The sequence below is a fragment of the Gastrolobium bilobum genome, unplaced genomic scaffold, assembly GCF_033153095.1.
Source record: "Gastrolobium bilobum isolate Gb01-03AN ecotype WA unplaced genomic scaffold, APGP_CSIRO_Gbil_v1 utg6309, whole genome shotgun sequence".
NCBI lineage: Eukaryota > Viridiplantae > Streptophyta > Magnoliopsida > Fabales > Fabaceae > Gastrolobium > Gastrolobium bilobum.
Genome location: NW_026899052.1, coordinates 470,516 through 488,652, shown reverse-complemented (window position 1 = coordinate 488,652; position 18,137 = coordinate 470,516). Strand labels below are relative to the sequence as shown.

General features: G+C 34.6%; 2 protein-coding genes across 4 annotated transcripts in view; both read left to right on the top strand.

Moving 5' to 3' along the window:
- The first annotated feature begins 3,071 nt into the window (after window positions 1-3,071).
- Window positions 3,072-13,173, top strand: LOC133286586 (protein MRG1). Of its 3 annotated transcripts, none has more exons than XM_061484018.1 (11): window positions 3,072-3,303; window positions 6,826-6,879; window positions 7,107-7,120; window positions 7,520-7,665; window positions 8,549-8,584; window positions 9,700-9,740; window positions 10,107-10,208; window positions 10,943-11,022; window positions 11,199-11,368; window positions 11,954-12,038; window positions 12,859-13,173. In XM_061484018.1, the coding sequence occupies exons 1-11, from the start codon at window positions 3,166-3,168 to the stop codon at window positions 12,995-12,997; spliced, it is 1,005 nt and encodes a 334-aa protein (XP_061340002.1). In that variant the 5' UTR covers window positions 3,072-3,165; the 3' UTR covers window positions 12,998-13,173. The 3 variants fall into 3 exon arrangements, with proteins under 3 accessions (XP_061340002.1, XP_061340003.1, XP_061340004.1); XM_061484019.1 differs by having other exon boundaries at window positions 12,849-13,173; XM_061484020.1 differs by lacking the exon at window positions 8,549-8,584 and having other exon boundaries at window positions 12,849-13,173.
- Window positions 13,174-13,747: 574 nt separating this feature from the next.
- LOC133286576 (probable cadmium/zinc-transporting ATPase HMA1, chloroplastic) overlaps window positions 13,748-18,137 on the top strand; it is a 41,326-nt gene continuing 36,936 nt past the window's right edge. Inside the window, exons 1-4 of the mRNA XM_061484007.1 lie at window positions 13,748-14,396; window positions 14,507-14,657; window positions 14,769-14,953; window positions 16,736-16,882. Coding sequence (XP_061339991.1) covers window positions 13,896-14,396; window positions 14,507-14,657; window positions 14,769-14,953; window positions 16,736-16,882 — 984 coding nt within the window. The 5' untranslated portion in view covers window positions 13,748-13,895. The remainder of the gene's footprint in view (window positions 14,397-14,506; window positions 14,658-14,768; window positions 14,954-16,735; window positions 16,883-18,137) is intronic.

The window sequence follows — 18,137 nt, the reverse complement described above, 5'->3', positions numbered from 1 at the left end:
AAATTAACAAATTTTAGTTTCTCCCCCCAAAATATTAAAATATATTTATTTATTTTTAATAATTATTTTGTCATTTTTGTAAAAATTTAAAGGTTAATAACATACATAGTAAAATAATCCTAATTATGAATGAACCAAACTTGATTTTTGTTTTACAATTAAATCATATAAATGAATTTCTACCTTACTTTGAGTTTTTTTATAAAGAATATTTTTGTTATAAGAGATTTTAAATTAAATTTGAAATTTACAAAAATAAAGAACGGAGAATATGAAGTTAAAAAAAGAGAGGCGCGTACCAAAAAAAAAAAAAAGATAAGAAATTAAAACTGAAATAAATAACAATTTATGTAAGTTATTAATATGGAAATTAATGTGTAAGAAGTAACATTAAAATTCTGTACATAAAATCAATTTAACACCGTTAGGTCAACATGAACCGATAGCATGAATAAAGTAATGAAGATACAGTTGATTAAGAGTTTGATCCATACTTCATAAAGATATGAATTCAAACAGCGCTGATCAATATGAGAATTTTGTTAGTTAGTGATATGTAATTCCTTCTGAAAAATCTTAAAAAGGTTGAAAGATCTTTCCTGATCCTAATAAGATACCTATATCTAACCCCAGTTAACCTTTCTTTCTCCTAAGAAAAAAGTAATGGAGCTTTTGGCAGGTAACCAAAATAGTGGAATATCTTAAAACGATAAAAAAAAAAAGTGGAATATATTTTTTAATAATATTAACAGATAATAAAAAGGAAGCTCATGTATGTTTTAGGTCAATGAATTTGATTTTTTATGTTATACCAAATAAAATTATCTTTTATATATATAACAGTGTATGGCATTGGCATCCATGTGGGGTCATGTAAAGCGAAGAGGAGAAAAAAAAAATGAACCACACATATTTATATATGGATTTTGTTAATGTCATGTAATATGAAAATGGATACATCATGTCACAGAGACGTGCTTTTGTAGGATCCACCAAATATTAGGAAAAAAAATAAAGAAAAAAACTTGCACGAAAAATAATCTGAGAGCTGAAGGAAACAAATATTTCATGTAACATAACGTTTGCTTTTCACTTTTATATATATATGAGAGATATTAAACCCAACATAAAACCTCTAAACGTAGTGGCTAAATACGTAGGCATTGGATATATTAGTTCGAGCAGACTTCTTTGGAGTTAAAAATAAAATAAAATTAGTAGACTAATCATATGGGAAAGGTGGTTTCTACATATATGAATTAATCTCATAATTATCAACATCTGGCTTTAAAGGATCTTTTCCAAAATTCAAACCGACATTTCATTTATCATTGGAAATTATATTATCAATTGAGCCAATCCTCACGATTATTTTTTTTCTTCCAAAATGCACCTGTTTGTTGTATGATTTATAGATGCTAAAACTAATATAAATTAACAATTTTTAGTTCGACCAAAACCTCATCTGGATTATGTTATGTTTTTAAAAAAAAAAAAAAGTTTAAAAGTTAAAAGGGAAAGCAATCTTATGTCACTGGAAAACACACTAAGGGGGTGTTTGGTAGGTGGTTTTTGAGGGGATAGATGGGTAAGTCAAAGTGGGAAAATGACAATGACTTGTTTGATACAGGTTTTTCCCCAATATAGCAGGGCATAACGTTTCCCCATCAAAAGCAAATTTCAGTGGAAAATGAAACACTCTGCACTGTTGGAGAAGACCTTCTTGGAGGTGGTATGATGAAAAAGCTAGGGAAGTCATAAATTTGGCGCCAACTTAGTTACGCTAATGCCCTTCTGAAATCACCTCTCCTCTAATACCCGTTCGCTTGCAAGAACGATGATAAAGTATGAAGTGACATTGCTGCATTTTGCTCTTCTCTCGTAAACAGCTCCATGGTCATGCATGTGGTTGCTAGATAGATTCATTGGAGGATCCATGGAAGCAACAAAGAAAGTTACTACCCAAAGTGTTCTTTGCCCTTCAAAACCACCACAACCACAACCAAGCAAGGAAAGTGCTTCAAGCTCTAAGCCTGCAAAACCACCACCAACTGTCCAACAGATTTTTTCCAAAAACAGTACCAGCAATAAATGATGAAGCCGAGGCATGTCATCTCCAATAATCATGGTCGTAAACGATTCAGATGGAGGTTTTCTTCTAAACCACCGACACACAGAAACACATAACAACACAAGAAGAACGTTGCCACAGTGTCTATTATTATATTCAGGGGTATTTTTGACATTTTGTCATATTTCCCCATCAATCTTTTACTTTCAACCAAACATAGTCACAGTAAATTTTATACAATTTCCCTGGTAATATTTTTGTCTACCAAACAACATTTATAAAATTTCCCCACTTATTTTCATTTACAACTATTTCTCCACTAATCATATTTACCTGGTTAAAAAAAATTCCTCCTGTACCAAACGCCCCCTAACTCTTTCCTGTACAAACAAACATAAGATGAGAAAAAAAAGAGAGGCAAGAGAAAGTTAAAAAAATAGGACCCACAAATAACTTTGTGAGGGCTGGAGATGATTGCTGTTTTACAGTAACATAAGAGATTCTTTTCCCAGGTTAAAAATAGCTAAAACAATAGAAGGGGTTATTTGTAATTTAATCTAGGGTTTCATTAATCTAATGTTAAAGGAGATAAGTTATCTCATGTCATAGAGATAAATTTGTGGGCTCCACCATCTGAAAAATAAAAAGAATAGAAAAGAAAAGGATGACATAGTTATCGAAGGGTGTAGGAGAGAAAGTTATCACATGTAACATAAGAGTAATTTTTTCCTTTAATCTAACCCAAAAAGTAGGTAAGCTTATGCTTACCAAAAAAAAAAAAAAAGCAGGCAAACTTTACTTCACAATTTTTATTATTTCTTCTACAAACCAGAACTTTGGGCTCGGGTCTATAAGACTATAACTGTGGGCTCGGGCCAACCCAGAATTCAGAAAAAAGAAAAACCACTCAAAACTGTCTACATTTGCAAGCCAACCGTGTGTTATGATGTTCTAACTGGAGTGAAAAAAAAAGACCCCCCAAAACGGCCTGTTATTTGGTTACTAATCGCTCGAATAGGCTCTGGTTTTCTTCTCGAACAACGCGTCATTTCCCGGTTCCCGCCCAGTTCCTTTTTGCTCTCTCGAACTCCACTATGGGAAACTCGTCGAAGGACGATTCCGCCAGTTCCGGCGACGCCTCCGCCGGTGACGTTCCGCCCTCCAATTCCAGCCTTTACTCCGACGGCGAGAAAGTGCTCGCCTACCATGGCCCTCGCATCTACGAAGCCAAGGCAACTTTACCTCTTCACTTCCATTCTTTTGAAAATGTCTTTTTGAATGCTTGCTTTGTTGTCTCGATTTGCCTGTTCTCGTTTCTTCTCGTTCGGAATTTAACAATTACCGTGACGGTAAAGAAATGGAACCTCTGTAGTTGCTCGCTGTTGAGTAATCGTTTCGCGCTAGGCTTTTCTGTGTTAGGGATTTGGTTAGTGATTGAATTCACAATTCAGTAGCTTTTCCCGTGAAGGATAACCTTCTGAAGGTCTTTGCTGTTTTCATAATTTCCCCTAGTTTCTCTTGTTTACTTTAATCTAAAATATTTATGGTGATTTTATCGTATGACCTTTTTTTTTTCCTGATGTGTGATTGATTTAATGTTTGCTTTGGGATTTATATATCCACTTCTCCTACCATTAAAAAATGTACAACTGCTGTAGGATTCTGAATTAGAGTGTTTTCAAAATTCTTTCAATCTATGTTTTCTTCTGTATACGTATACCTAATGCAAAGCTTCATACTGTAAGGAAACCTCCTTTCCTACGGGTATACTGTGGGAAGAGGTCTAGACGATCGAACCCAGTTACTTAGAAGGTGTGGATTATGTGTCCAGTTCTGGGGGATCACACCCCCAAATTAGTTAGGTCAGTGTGTAGTGTTTAGGCGGGAATTGCTGATAGCTACAACACAAATGCTAAATTGGGGAAGGAAAACATATTGTGGGTAAGAAATAATTAAGATAGAACCTAGAGCCTCTCCAATTGCTCTGGGAGTGTTTTCGTTCACTTTTCTACTGTAACTATCCACATATGACTCTAACATTCCGTTGATATAAGAAGTAAACATACAATTCATCCGTCTTGTTCATTTCCATCCCCCGTTCCTCTTAGTACCTTATAATTGGTTCCAGAGTTCTCGATCTAGGAGCTGTGGATGGTAGCTACATGCAAGATGGAGAGCGGGCTCGATGCACCAGAAGGGCTGATGCACTGGGAAGACGTGTACGAGACGCAATTTCGCGAAGTAGAGGAGGAGGGGGAAAAACTTTGATGCCTCCTATGAGACTTGCTCATGGATGGGATCAAAGAGGAATAGAGGAAGCTACCAACTGAAGAGGGAGAACTAAAACCCAAGGCAGATCTGGCGACAATGGTGGAATAAGGGCTACATTGGAAGCGAACCATCGAACATGGGATGATCGTGGGAAGGGATTGGAGCTTCCAATCTTCAAAGGAAAGAACACGTACGGGTGGTTCAATTGTGTCAAACAATTCTTTCACCCAAGTACATGCCAGAATTTGAATTTTGTTTTCGGTCTTGTTCGCTCTCGAAGGCAAAGCTCTCAACTGGTATCAATTGTGGAAGGGTCACACACCATCGGTGGAACTTGATCAACATTCAGAACAGCCTTGATCCGATGCTTCCATCATTAGCGCAAAATCCATATCAATTGTTGCTGAGCTTGAAACAAACAAGAAATGTCTCCAATTATTGCAAGGAACTTGAGAGGATTGTAGGTCCTTTTCAATATGCAATTGAGATATTGAGGGGAGTGTGGATGAATGGGCTACAGAACGAGATTTGTGAGTTAAAGCTCCACAGACTCGAATCATTAGTGGAGATGATTGATCTAGCACAATTGCTAGAAGAAAAAATAATGATTTGCAATAAAGGGGGATTGGGGACACATTTAGAGGAGGACAAACTAACTGAAATTACCCTTCTTCCTAGACAGTCTTCGGAAATGTTGGGATTGGAGGGAATTTGAACTCAGAAGCGTCTAAGGGGAATAACATGTTGCATTGCAATGTGGGTAATAGTCCAGGAGAGCATAGTTATCAGTATATTACGATACACGATATGATTCGTATGATATGATACTATTCACAAGCGTAGTGATACGTATTGTGATATGTATCGGAAAGGGATTTGTATTGTATGATACGATACATGTATCACATGATACGAAAATTAAATCAATTTTTTTAATTTTTAATATAAAAAAAGAAATAAAGATTTGATCTATGATTTAAATTAAAAAAAATCTAAAAAAGTATTGTTAATAAGGAAAAGAAAATAAAGATTTGATTTGTTATTTAAACTCAAAAATCAATTTGAAAATTCTGTATTAATAAAGGAAATAATTAAATAAATAATTTAATATATATTTTTAAATTATTTCCTAAGAAAAATAAATTTTGGTTCAATACCAACTTCCATTGGTCCCCAATAATGTCTCCAGTCAAAGCCTTATTTGGCAGGGATTCTCATTCCTTATTCAATAGGGGCAACCACTCCATTCCTCTGCTGTGGATGAGGTAACACAACAGTTGATTGAGAGGGGCAGCTTCTTAGCTTATCTAAAGAAAAACAGGATCAAGACCTATACAGATCAAAACCACAGGGAGATGGAGTTTAGCCCGGAGACTTTGTTTATTGCAAACTTCAACCATACAGGATGAAGTCCTTGACTAGGAGGGCTAATAAAAACTTTAAAGTGTTGGAAAAGGTGGGTCAAACTGCCTACAAGTTTGAATTACTTGCAGATTTCCGCATCCACCACATTAAAGAGAGCCCTATCCTCAAGCCAACAGCCTCAACCTCTATCTCCATTGCTTTCCAAGGTTTTAGAGCTTCTGGTCCAGCCTAAACAAGTGCGACACTATTGAGTTGCTGATGAAGGAACTATGGAAGTATTGGTTAAGTGGTTGCACTTGCTGGAATTTGAGAGCAATTGGGAATCTTTAGCAGACATTAATGATCAATTTCTTGCTTTCCACCTTGAGGACAAGGAGCATGCTTTTTGTTTTTTGGGGTTGGGGGGAGTATTGTAAGGAAATCTCCTGCTATTCTATGGGTATACTGTAGGAAGAGATCGAACCAAATTACTTAAAAGGTATGGAGTGTGTGTTGAATTGTAGGGGTCACACCCTAAATTAGTTCGGACCGTGTGTAGTGTGTGTTATATTTAGGCTGGAATTGTTGTTAGCTGCAACAACAATGCTAAATAATTAGAAGACAAGGTGCATGCTAAATAATTAGGACCGTGTGTAGTATTTAGGCTGGAATTTGAGAGCAATTGGGAATCTTCAGCAGTCACTAACAATCAATTTCTTGCTTTCCACTTTGAGGACAAGGTGCATGCTTTTTTGGGGGGATAGGAAGAGGTGTAGAGAATCGAACCAAATTACTTAAGAGGTGTGTATTATTTAGGCTGGAATTGTTTTTAGCTGCAACAACAATGCTAAATAATTAGAATTTAGATAGAATTTAGGCTAGAACTCAGAGCCTCTCCAATTGTTCTGGGAGTGTTTTCGTTCACTTTTCTTATGTAGCTATACATAACTGACTCTAATATTCCGTTGATATCAGAAGTATACATCCAACTCATCAGTTCTTATTCATCTCCATCTCAATTTTCTCCATACCTTTCAAATACAAATTAACCACTGTCTAGGCAAAGTGTGTTTTGTACTTATTTTCCCCTTAGTCTTCTTGTAATTGTGATCTAATTTACTGCATGATTTGATTGTCAGGTGCAAAAAGCTGAGATCAGAAAGAGAGAATGGAAGTACTTTGTTCACTACCTTGTAAGTTCAACCATAATATTCTTTCCTCATCGATCTTGTACGAAGGACTTAAGTCATTTATATTGGTTAACTCATCTCTGGCATGTTCCATAATGTAACTTTTCAAAGTAATGTTTAAGTTTGACAGATTTGAAATATTAAATCTCTTAAAAAATTAAAATGTGAAACCTTCAAGTCATTACAGGATATGCTATTGACTTTTGGTTGCTTTACTTTCTATTTTGCAGGGCTGGAATAAAAAGTGAGTTTCTTATCTTTCCTCTATTTCATTTGAAGTAATAAGGTACCAATGGCATCATCTTGATGATGATGCTCCAATCTTTCAGTTTACATTATGTGTTCTTAAGTACTATGGCTGTTCTTGGTACGTCTGTGACCCAAAATTGGTAAAAAGCATCAAGTAAGATTTATACTTGGGAAATTTCCAAAGTCAACTTCTCATGTTAAATGTCAATGAAAGTGGTGTATAAGATACTTGTTGGAACTTGTTTTGCAATTTGTTTATAGAGTCTTTGTAATGATCATCTATAGTTTTTTGAGATAATTGACTTGATTGTGACTTATTTTGTGATAAATGATAATTATTACCTTTAAAAGGTTATACAGAATCATTATGATGGGTTCAACATATTTCCAACAGTTGGGACGAATGGGTAGGTGAGGAGCGTTTAATGAAACATACCGAAGAGAATGTCATGAAACAGCAGACCGTAGACAAAAAGCAAAGTACAGACAAGAATGTTAAATCTGGGCGTTCATCTCAAACAAAGGCCAAAAGTTCTACGGGTAAGTCGATATCCCATTCAAATGTTGATAATGTATTATAAGAGCTTCTTGATTCTTTTGCTAATCTAGTTTGTGCATAATGAACCTCTCTTTTGGCAATTGGCTCTGAACTCCCCTAAGTTTTGATTGAAATTTAAAATTATAGAGGCTCTCTATTCTTTACTCTCTAGAATATTTAGATTGTGCATTCAATTGTTGAATCTCTCTTTACTTGATGTGTTTTTCTTTATATCTGATATTTTTAAGTTGCTGATGTGGACACCTTAAGGCATTTATTTTCCATTTTAGTTGGTTTTTTCGGGGGAGTTTGGACTAGCAGGGGTTAAGGAAGTAAGCAATTGCCTTGAAATTCTTTTATGTGGAAGTGAGACCTTTGCCATTAGTTTAATCTTAGTTTATGTCCTACCTTTTCCATTAGTGTAATCCTTGTTTTATGTTATCAGTGAGTTATGAGTAACGAGGTTCTCAAAAGGGCCTTCATCAACTGACCTCTGAAAAGTTTTGTGTATGTTTTTTTAACGTAGTTGGTTTTTATTGGGGAAAGAATAACTGGACTGTTCAAAAGGAAAAGAGGTATGAGATAAAAATCTATACTTCTGATGATTGGATGCAAAGTGCTAGTACTTTTGCCCAAATTAATTCCGGACCTCCCGTGGAAGCACAAAAACATTTTTTTATTTTGCTTTTGAAATTGTTAAGAGTATGCAGACTTCTATAGTAAGTCCTTCTATGTTTTAAATACTTGACAATATGTATGTACATTTGTTCAGGCACCATTCTGCTCTTTTTACGTAACTGTTAGACTTGATAAGATTATACTTAGATTCTTAGAATACTTCTTTCTGTTAGCTTGATAATTGTCAATTTGCTTTGGATTTTGTAGATGCAAAAGGGGATAAAGAAGACATTAAGAATAATGGTATTCATTAATTTCATCTTTCCGTTTTGTTTTTGCAGATTTATTTATTTATTTATTTTTCCTTCATGACCACTAGGATTGAATTTCTGTTGTGTCTTAAAGACATAAGATATTAGATTCCATAAGCATGCATTGTTAGAAGTAAATTTAGAGCATTTGGGTAAAAGAGGCTTGAAAGTTTTTTATGTTTTTCTTTTTTTGGATTTAAATCCTACTGAAAAAGTTAGCCGTTTTTCTACTTATTATGTACTCCCTGATTATTGAATTAATATTGTAATCTACACACAATGATTCTTACCTATATATCCCGGAGAAAAGTCAATAATCTCCATTTAATAAAAGGGATATGGAGGTTTGTTAAGGAGACAAAATTTACTAATTAAGAAAGCCTTTTATATTGTTTGACTTCATTCTTTGTTGCCCATGCTAATAATTTTTAAGGCATTATTTATAAATACTTGTTGCCTTTAACAAAAGGGAAAAATGTTTGTCCTTTTAAAGGACTGTTATTTTAGTTAAAACTACTATTTTTTATTTAATATTTAAATTAAAAAAAATCTCTCACTTTCTCCTAATATGATTTCTATTGTGTAACTCTTTCTCTCACTATAAAACACAGTAGTTTTGACTAAACTGACATAATTTTATATCTTTTATAAGGACAAACACTAATCCCTTAACAAAATTATTGATGATGCATTTTATTCGTTTAAAGACGTGTTTCTATAATAGGTTTTAGCTTCAAATTTTGTGATTGCAACAATACTTGGTGCATTTGGGTCAGCATTTGAAGCCAGAATTGCACAGCCTAATCTGCTAAATTTTAGCCTTTTAAATCCTACAATAACAATATCTCCCTTGTTAATAAGATCTTTTGTGTAGAAACTATAACTGCTTGCATCTGATAAATGATATTACCCTTAAATAGAGGTCATTATTGAGCTTGAGGCCTGACCAAGCCCCTTGCCTAGAAAGAGTTCTATTTGGGCCTCACTTTTCCTCTATTGGACACAATGTTGTTGTTGATTTGTTGAATTTTAGATAATGTGTTATATCTGCTTGCTGTCTTACAACTTGGTTGCACTAATAAGTCTATTATGTCAAACTATGTGCAGTGTCAAAGGGGAAGAAACGAAAAAATGATTCAGGAGTTGAGGTTTGCTTTATATTGTGGTTTTATTTTATTGCTTGCATTTTCTTTTATTCTAAAATCCTGGAAGGTTTTCCATTTACATTGAATTTTCCCTTCATATCATGAATTAAGTGCTTTACTTGCCTATTTTAATTTCACATTTCATATGATAGAGACAAAATATCACAATAAGTATCAGGTGTTTTACGGGAGTAAGGCTGAAACTCAATTTAGTAATAACATGAAGAAATTCTGATTTCAAACTTTCTTCTTTGTTTACTTAAAAATGGAAATACCTCCCTGTTTGTTTGATATTTGATTGGAATTCCTTGTTTTTGCCACTATCTTTTTCATTGAAAATTCTGCTAAGTGTGGTTTTATAATTATTAGAAGGGCAGTGTGACTGTTGAAAAGCTTGTCAAGATTCAAATTCCTGCAACATTAAAGAAACAACTTGTTGACGATTGGGACTTTGTTGCTGAGCAGGAAAAGGTACTGGAAAACTATTAAATTCACTCTTTCAGTTGTTGTCTTCTTGTAGATGCTTAAAATTCACTTTTCTAGAGTTATATTTGATGCATGTTTCTTGTAAAGGTCACTGTAACCTGAAAGAGATAAACTGTAGTTAAGACGTTTCTTTTTCCCTTGAAATTAAAGGATAACATTGTACTAGTACAATGTAACATGTCACTCAGCAATTTGAAGCCATCTGACTGCAATATGTCACAGAAGTTCTATTAAATTTTCCTTTGGTGATAATATTTTAGTAACCATTATGTGAAAATGATCTTACTGACACCAACTCTGGTGTCTTCTCTTAAGGACAACTTTTAAATGTCTTCACAAATTTGCTTTCATTTGTTTAGGCTTCCTTGCCTCAAAATGAAATCTGGTTAGTTCTTGTGGTTTGTGCTATCATATCTTAATATTGAAATGCAAATATTATGATTTATTAATTTTTTGTCCAAATCAAAGAGAATTATTGCACTCAAATTCTATGGTTGTATTATAAATTTATAATAAGAGATTGCTGCCCCTAAATTCTCTACAATACATATCTGAGCTTATCTTTTTGCTTACAAAGTTTGTTGATGGCATTGTTCTGGTTCCGATGCAATAATTGATTGTTTGACTTTCTGTTCAATTATCACTTTCAAAAACTGTAACTTATTTTAGTGCATGAATCAGCTCACCATGTGTTTATTTGTTGATATTTGTCCCTGCAGCTTGTAAAACTTCCTCGTTCACCAACTGTTGATGAAATTCTGACAAAGTACCTTGAATACAAATCAAAGAAGGACGGCATGTAAGAAACAATTGCTAATTAAAAATTCATATCCTTCCTCTTGTTAAGAGTCTGGCTATTTATTTTTTTATTTGCTATTCTCGTGCATTTAGTTGTACCTACTAGCTATTAGTAGTAAGCTATGGACACGCTACTTACACTAATGCAAAGGCATATACAATGTGTCTGTGATATAGGGCAGCTGATTCAATAGGAGAAATTTTAAAAGGAATAAGGTGTTATTTTGACAAAGCATTGCCTATGATGCTCTTATATAAAAAAGAACGCAAGCAATATAGCGAAGCAATTGTGGATAACGTATCTCCGTCAACCATATATGGTGCTGAACACTTATTACGCCTCTTTGGTATGTTCATTACTTTTTGCTGCTTCTAATTGAGCTTGAAATGAGGATGCTGTGTCTGCCCACACCTGTACCTGCATTGTGTCTTGGGATATGCCTTTTTTCTTTTCTTATTCTCGTTTCTTTTGTGGGCTCTTCGGATTTAGTATTAAAATAATGTTTAGTCAGCTTTATTTGATGACAGTATAAAAATTTGACATCTCTTAGCATTTAAATGTTTCATGGTTAGTTGTAAGAATATGAAATTTAGGTTTTGACCCTCTTAATGTGTTATCTGCTAAATACACAGATTTTCTGGTGATTACCTTGTTAAGTTACCTGAACTTTTGATGTACCTGTAAAATTTTGACATCTCTTATCATTTGATGGTTCCTGACTAGTCTCAACAATTTAGTTTTAGATTCCAATCCCATTTATGTGTTGTGTATTTGTTTTTCTAGCAATTGAAATGATGGAATATTGTTAGACACATTGATATATTGCCGTTAGGGGTGTAGCATTTGAACACTACTCCATGATCCATATACCTGACGAAATTTTCATCATGTGTTCCACAAAACAATCATAGATTTTTTCTTGTGCTTGCAGTTAAGTTACCTGAGCTTTTAGCATATGTGAACATCGAAGAGGAAACAATGAATCGCTTGCAGCTGAAATTACTTGACTTTCTCAAGTAAAATCTGAAACCTATCTCATTATATTTAGATATTAGAGATTGTTTTGAATACTTACTGAAAAATCTCATCACTTTTTAAAGTGTTGTGTTACATACTGCACTAATGCACTATTGCTCCCAGCTGAGATAATGACAAAAACAATCATATATGTATTAATGTATTTAATAATTAAAACATCTCGTCGTCATGACCTTGTGTACAAGCTCATGATTGCATTACTTAAGTGAATTTCCAGCCAGAGATTTAAAATAAATTCAATTTTAACATCTAGTTGTTGGATGGGCACTTCGACAGTTTTTTTTTTTTTTTTTTTTCATATTTAGGGAGAACAAGTCAGTCTCAGCCATGAGCCATCAATTGAGCTCTGACTTTGTTATCCTTGAAAAGAAAGAAGAATGTTGCAAATATACTAATTATTTCATAATGATCTATTAATAATTTATATGATGTGATAAAGAGAATGAATATACAAAAAAAAAATGTCATTGACATACATGCACGAAGAAGGTGTGAGCTTGTCTATATTATTGCAGGGATTTGGAACATAATGTCAGAGATATTACTTTACCGGTTTACCCACATTCGTTTACTAATGTAATTATGTATGGGGTGATGATGTAACCTTTAGATTTTGATTAAGTTAATAAATTAAAATATGTACGTTCCCCAACTTAATGCGCTTATATTTCTTCCCTTTTTGGTTGGGGAATACTATCTGTCAATCTCAATAGTGCAAGGTTTATTTTAACTGTTATGTTCTGTATCCGGTTTTGTTGCTGTTGATTTGATAAATAAACTCATTGCAGGTTTTTGCAGAAAAATCAGAGTACTTTCTTTCTGTCAGCATATGATGCCCCCAAAATCTCTGAAGGAAAAGGCAAGGGGAAGGATGAGTGAGAAGCAAAGCCTAATCTCAGTCTTCCTCATCGTTGTATTCTTAATGATTGGCATATGAACAATATCTTGTTTCCCCTAAAAAATTCAGGGAAGAAACTCAGTTGTTGTTGTAAGAATATTGACTAATTCATTCATTATTTTTTTTCTAGTTTACACAAATATTTTGCCAACGCTGTGACACAAATTGAAACATTTCATGACTCCGCTGTCTATTATGACCACATAAGGTCTGTAACGAGCAAAAATATTGACTAGTGAAATCTTGTTAGGCTGGATTCTTATATTTTGTAACCTGAGAAAAAAATATGGTTGCGACCCATTTTCAACGTGGTTGTACACAACCTGAGTCAAACTAGGTTTGTCTGTTTGTCATTGTAATTTTCTATATAATGCTCCCTACGCCTTAACAAATTTAATGTCATGTGAAAAAATGATACCGGTGAATCTTAACTATAAAGATTTAATGATTAAGATTAAAAGCACTTAAAAATATCGTATTATCATTATATAAACTCTCAACCAAATTTATTTAATTTCATATTGATATTTTCAATCTTATTCTCATCAAGTCAAATTATCTCAACTGAATTAGTTTATTTTATTTTAATTTGTACACCTTTTCCTTTCTGTACCCATGTATTTTCAATAGAGTATAAGAATATAACATTCTTTTAATTTCCCTGTAATGCATTCCCTTTTTAGTTATTGGTTCACACACAAATTCACCAAGGGTCCCACACCCAAAATATAGGAATGAGCACACTATGTGGTGTGGATGACATAACGACGAACTGGATGGTTCATTTTCACTCCATAGTGACTCAGTGCGAAGGACCAGAACAACAATTAATCACTTCGCCAGAGACTTAGATCCCAAAAAACTCTGATTCTCTCTCTTTCTCTCTCTCTTCTTTCAACGATGGCCTGAAGCTTCTCTTCGAAGTTCCAATTTCAAGATGGAAGCAGTTCCTTACTCAATCTCATCTACCAAATTTCAATCACTTGTTATTTACACCAGAGCTACTAGAATTCGTTCCTCCAACCTCACTCTTCGCCCCGCTCCAATTTCAGTCAAACCTTTCTATTCTTCCAAATGTCTCATTCTCCATCACCACAGGCTCCGTTGTGTCGCTGAATCCACCAGTAACCACCACCACAATCACATCGATCACAACGGTCGCCACCATCACGACCACGACCATCACCATCACCATCACCATCACCACTCACACGATATCGATGATGCTAATCTTACCGGTCCTCAAAGAGCGATCATTGGTTTCGCCAAAGCCACCAGATGGATGGACTTGGCAGATATCCTTAGGGAGCACTTGCATCTATGCTGCTTCTCCGCCGCTTTGTTTGTTGCCGCCGCCATTTGCCCTTATACCTTGCCTAAGCCTCTCATCAAGCCTCTTCAAAACTCTCTCATTTTTATCGCTTTTCCTTTGGTTGGGGTACGAAACAATCTCTCACTCCTTTCTCTTTTTTGCCCTATTCCTTGCTTGTCTGAATAATAATTGTATTACACTCTCTCTCTCTCTCTCTGTGTGTGTGTTTGTATCAGGTTTCTGCATCACTTGATGCTCTTATTGAAATTAGCGGAGGAAAAGTGAACATCCATGTATTAATGGCAATGGCAGGCTCTGCATCAATATTCATGGGAAATTCTTTGGAAGGAGGGTTACTTCTTGCCATGTTTAATCTGGCTCATATAGGTGAGCTAGTATTCAGACTTACATGCTTGCTGAAATTTGTTTTGCATATCAAGGTTCGAGGTTCTGTGCTCCTCAGTAAGTTTGATTTGCTTAAGTGAATGGTTTCTGCAGCCGAGGAGTATTTCACCGGCCGTTCAATGGTTGATGTTAAAGAGCTGAAGGAAAATTATCCAGAATTCGTCCTTGTTCTGGATACCATTGATGATAAACTTCCTAATACCTTTGACTTGGCGTACAAGAGGGTTCCTGTGCATGATGTAACTGTAGGATCATATATCCTGGTCAGTGCCGGCGAGGTAAGTTTTAGTAAATTTGTTGCCCTGCAATAATTTTGAAATTTGAATTGGTTCGATATACATTTTGGTCCCCAAAAATAATTAAAATTGAGTTAATATACATTTTGGTCCCCAAAAGTGGCAACATGTGTTGCTTTGGTCCCTGAAAGTGCATGTTTATACAAATTGGTCTCAGAAGTGATAACTTCATTACAAGTTAAGGTGATAAGATGTAAAGGAAACGTTATTGTGGAATGTTAAGTACACAGGTGTAACATAATCAGCCAATTAGATTGCTTACATAGAATTCCTGAATGACATCATCATTTTATACATTTAAAAAGATTGATATTTTCCAACCTGCTCTCCCTTATTAGAGATATCGTTCACTTAGCTTTAGCTTTGCTTATGTTGCTGTACTTCTGTATGTACCTGATCACTACTCTTTTCTGTTTCACAGTTAGTTAGGTGGTTAAACTATTTGTTATAGGCTGACTCAGATCTGAGTCATTTTGTGCTCTTTTGTGTATCAGATTGTTAGAATGAACTTATAGTAAATACAATGGTTTTCTCTCAGATTCCTTCTCTCTCTCTCTCTCTCTTCTTCTCACCAAACACTGATATCCCCAAACAGACATCTCCGATTTGTGTGAATCCTCAAATCTCTCCAACCAAAGTGACGACATCAATTAGGGATTCCATTCGGTGATCTAGTTGACATGTAATGCTACATGTCTGAGCTTAACGTTCTACATCGTTTCCTTTGTGTCTCACTAACACCGACTGATGGAAGGATTAACTTGTTATGAAATTGTTACTTTTGGGAACCAATTTGTGTAGACATGTACTTTCAAGGACCAGATCGACATAAACTGTCATTTTCAGGGATCAAATTGTATATTAACTCATTATAATTTCATTCAAATTCTAGAAGTAGGCATAATCATGACTGTTGTCTTGTGTTGGTTTTTGAGGTTTAAGCATTTTTTACAGCAATCATTAGCTGGAATTCATTACAATTTTTGGTGGCTTTGATATGTCGAATCCTTGGTATATATGGTTTGCTGCATTATAAATCAATAATTGAAATAAATAAATTAAAAATTTATATCCAACATTATTGGTATCCAAAGATTGAAAGAAATATTTTAAATTATAATTAATTTTGTCTTGTGTATATTGAAGCCCTAAAGTATGTAAACATTTAAACATTGGGCTTCAGCAGCATATATTATCTTTCTTTGATACAAACAAGTACACCAAGTGCATAATCTGCGCCAAATTAAGCAGCGAAATCAATTTGGTAATATGAATGTTTTTAATTGTGTGGATAATTAGTCTAAGGACATTACTATAATCTAAAAAAATTTGGTTGCCTACGAAGCCTATTCTTTTTGACATTTTGTATTACATATAATTGTGATCTGAAAACATCACAGACCAAAATTGGAAAATTTCTTTCGGAAAGACTGCCTTCAAATATTCTCAGAGTTCAGTAGTTCTTTTCAGTCCCCTTGCAAGGATTTTTTTATTTTATTTTGAATGTCTTTTTTTTTTTTTTTTCCGTTTCAGGAGCATTCCTGCTCCTCATGTTTTATGTCTCCTTTCTCTCTTAATAAAATGTTCTTTTATATTTTCACTGCCCATCTCCTAAAATAACAATAAAAAACCATATTATCTTCATTCAAACTTTACATTCTAATGCACGCCACTGACTCATACAAAGTCATACATGCACAATGTGGAGTCTCAAGTCTTATACAGCAGACTATTGATGTATAATGGGGATGGTATTGTGATTAGTCTGTGCCTGTAGATTGTGAACTTTTCCAAGGCAGTGCCACAATTACCATCGAGCACTTGACAGGGGAAGTCAAACCTTTGGAGACCAAAGTTGGAGATAGAATTCCTGGTGGTGCAAGGAACTTAGATGGGAGGATAATTGTGAAGGTATGTTCAACTTTATATTAATGTTGGATATTTCAGCAATTGAAATTTTGGAAGTTTATAACAAGCTTCTGCACTTTTTTATATTCTATTAAATTTCAAAATTTTGCCTTTTTATTTACAATGGAAACAGTTGTACTGATATTGGTAGTGTGAGCAACAGAAAAGGCAGTGGACAGTAATGGATGTGGTATGGTGACTGGTTATTATGGTGTTGGGTGATACAGGTGGGACAAGAAGGTCAAACTGGTGGTGTTAATGGGTGGAAAGCTATAGTAATAACAGGGTTGATGTACAATAGTACAATTAATCTTATTACATTGTTGATTGGTTTTTTCTAATATATTTTATTGTTGGAGGGTGACTGGAATGATTTTGGTTAAGCTGCTATTTCTGAGGTAGCTAGGTGGTGATAGGGATGAATGGAGTTGATGATAGATTTATGGGTAGATAGCTGGTGAATTACTATAGGTTTCAGCTGAAAATAAATATCTTTATTATTATTATTGTTGTTGTTGTTGTTATTATTATTATTATTATTATTATTAAGGGATAAGAAAAGTAAAGACCTCACCCAAGTTAGATGCATCAAGGATGAAAATCAAAAACTTCTGGTGAGAGATGAAGATGTAAATGAAAGGTGGTTGAAATACTTCAACAAGCTGTATAATGGGGATGGAGATACAAGCGAGGTGGACTTAGAGGACGCGTGTGATGATATGAATAGAAGATTTGTACGCAGAATTAATACACATGAAGTTAAGGAGGCTTTAAAGAGGATGAAGACTAATAAAGCCTTAGGGCCGTCCCTATTGAAGTGTGGAGAGGCCTGGGGGATGTGGCAATAAAATGGTTGACCAATCTTTTTAATAAGATTCTCCAGACGAATAAGATGCCTGATGTATGGAGGAAAAGTATGATTGTGCCTATTTACAAAAACAAGGGAGATATACAGAATTGTTCAAACTATAGAGGCATTAAGCTAATGAGCCATACTATGAAGTTGTGGGAGAGGGTTATTGAACATCGCTTGAGGAGAGATACCAAGGTTTCTGTAAATCAATTTGGATTTATGCCAGGAAGATGTACCATGGAAGCAATTTTCTTGATGCGACAACTAATGGAAAGATACCGAGAAAAGAAAAAGGACTTGCATATGGTGTTCATAGACCTTGAGAAAGCATACGATAGGGTTCCAAGGAAAGTTTTATGGTGGGTCCTGGAGAAGAAAAAGGTTCCATTAAAGTATGTAAAGGCA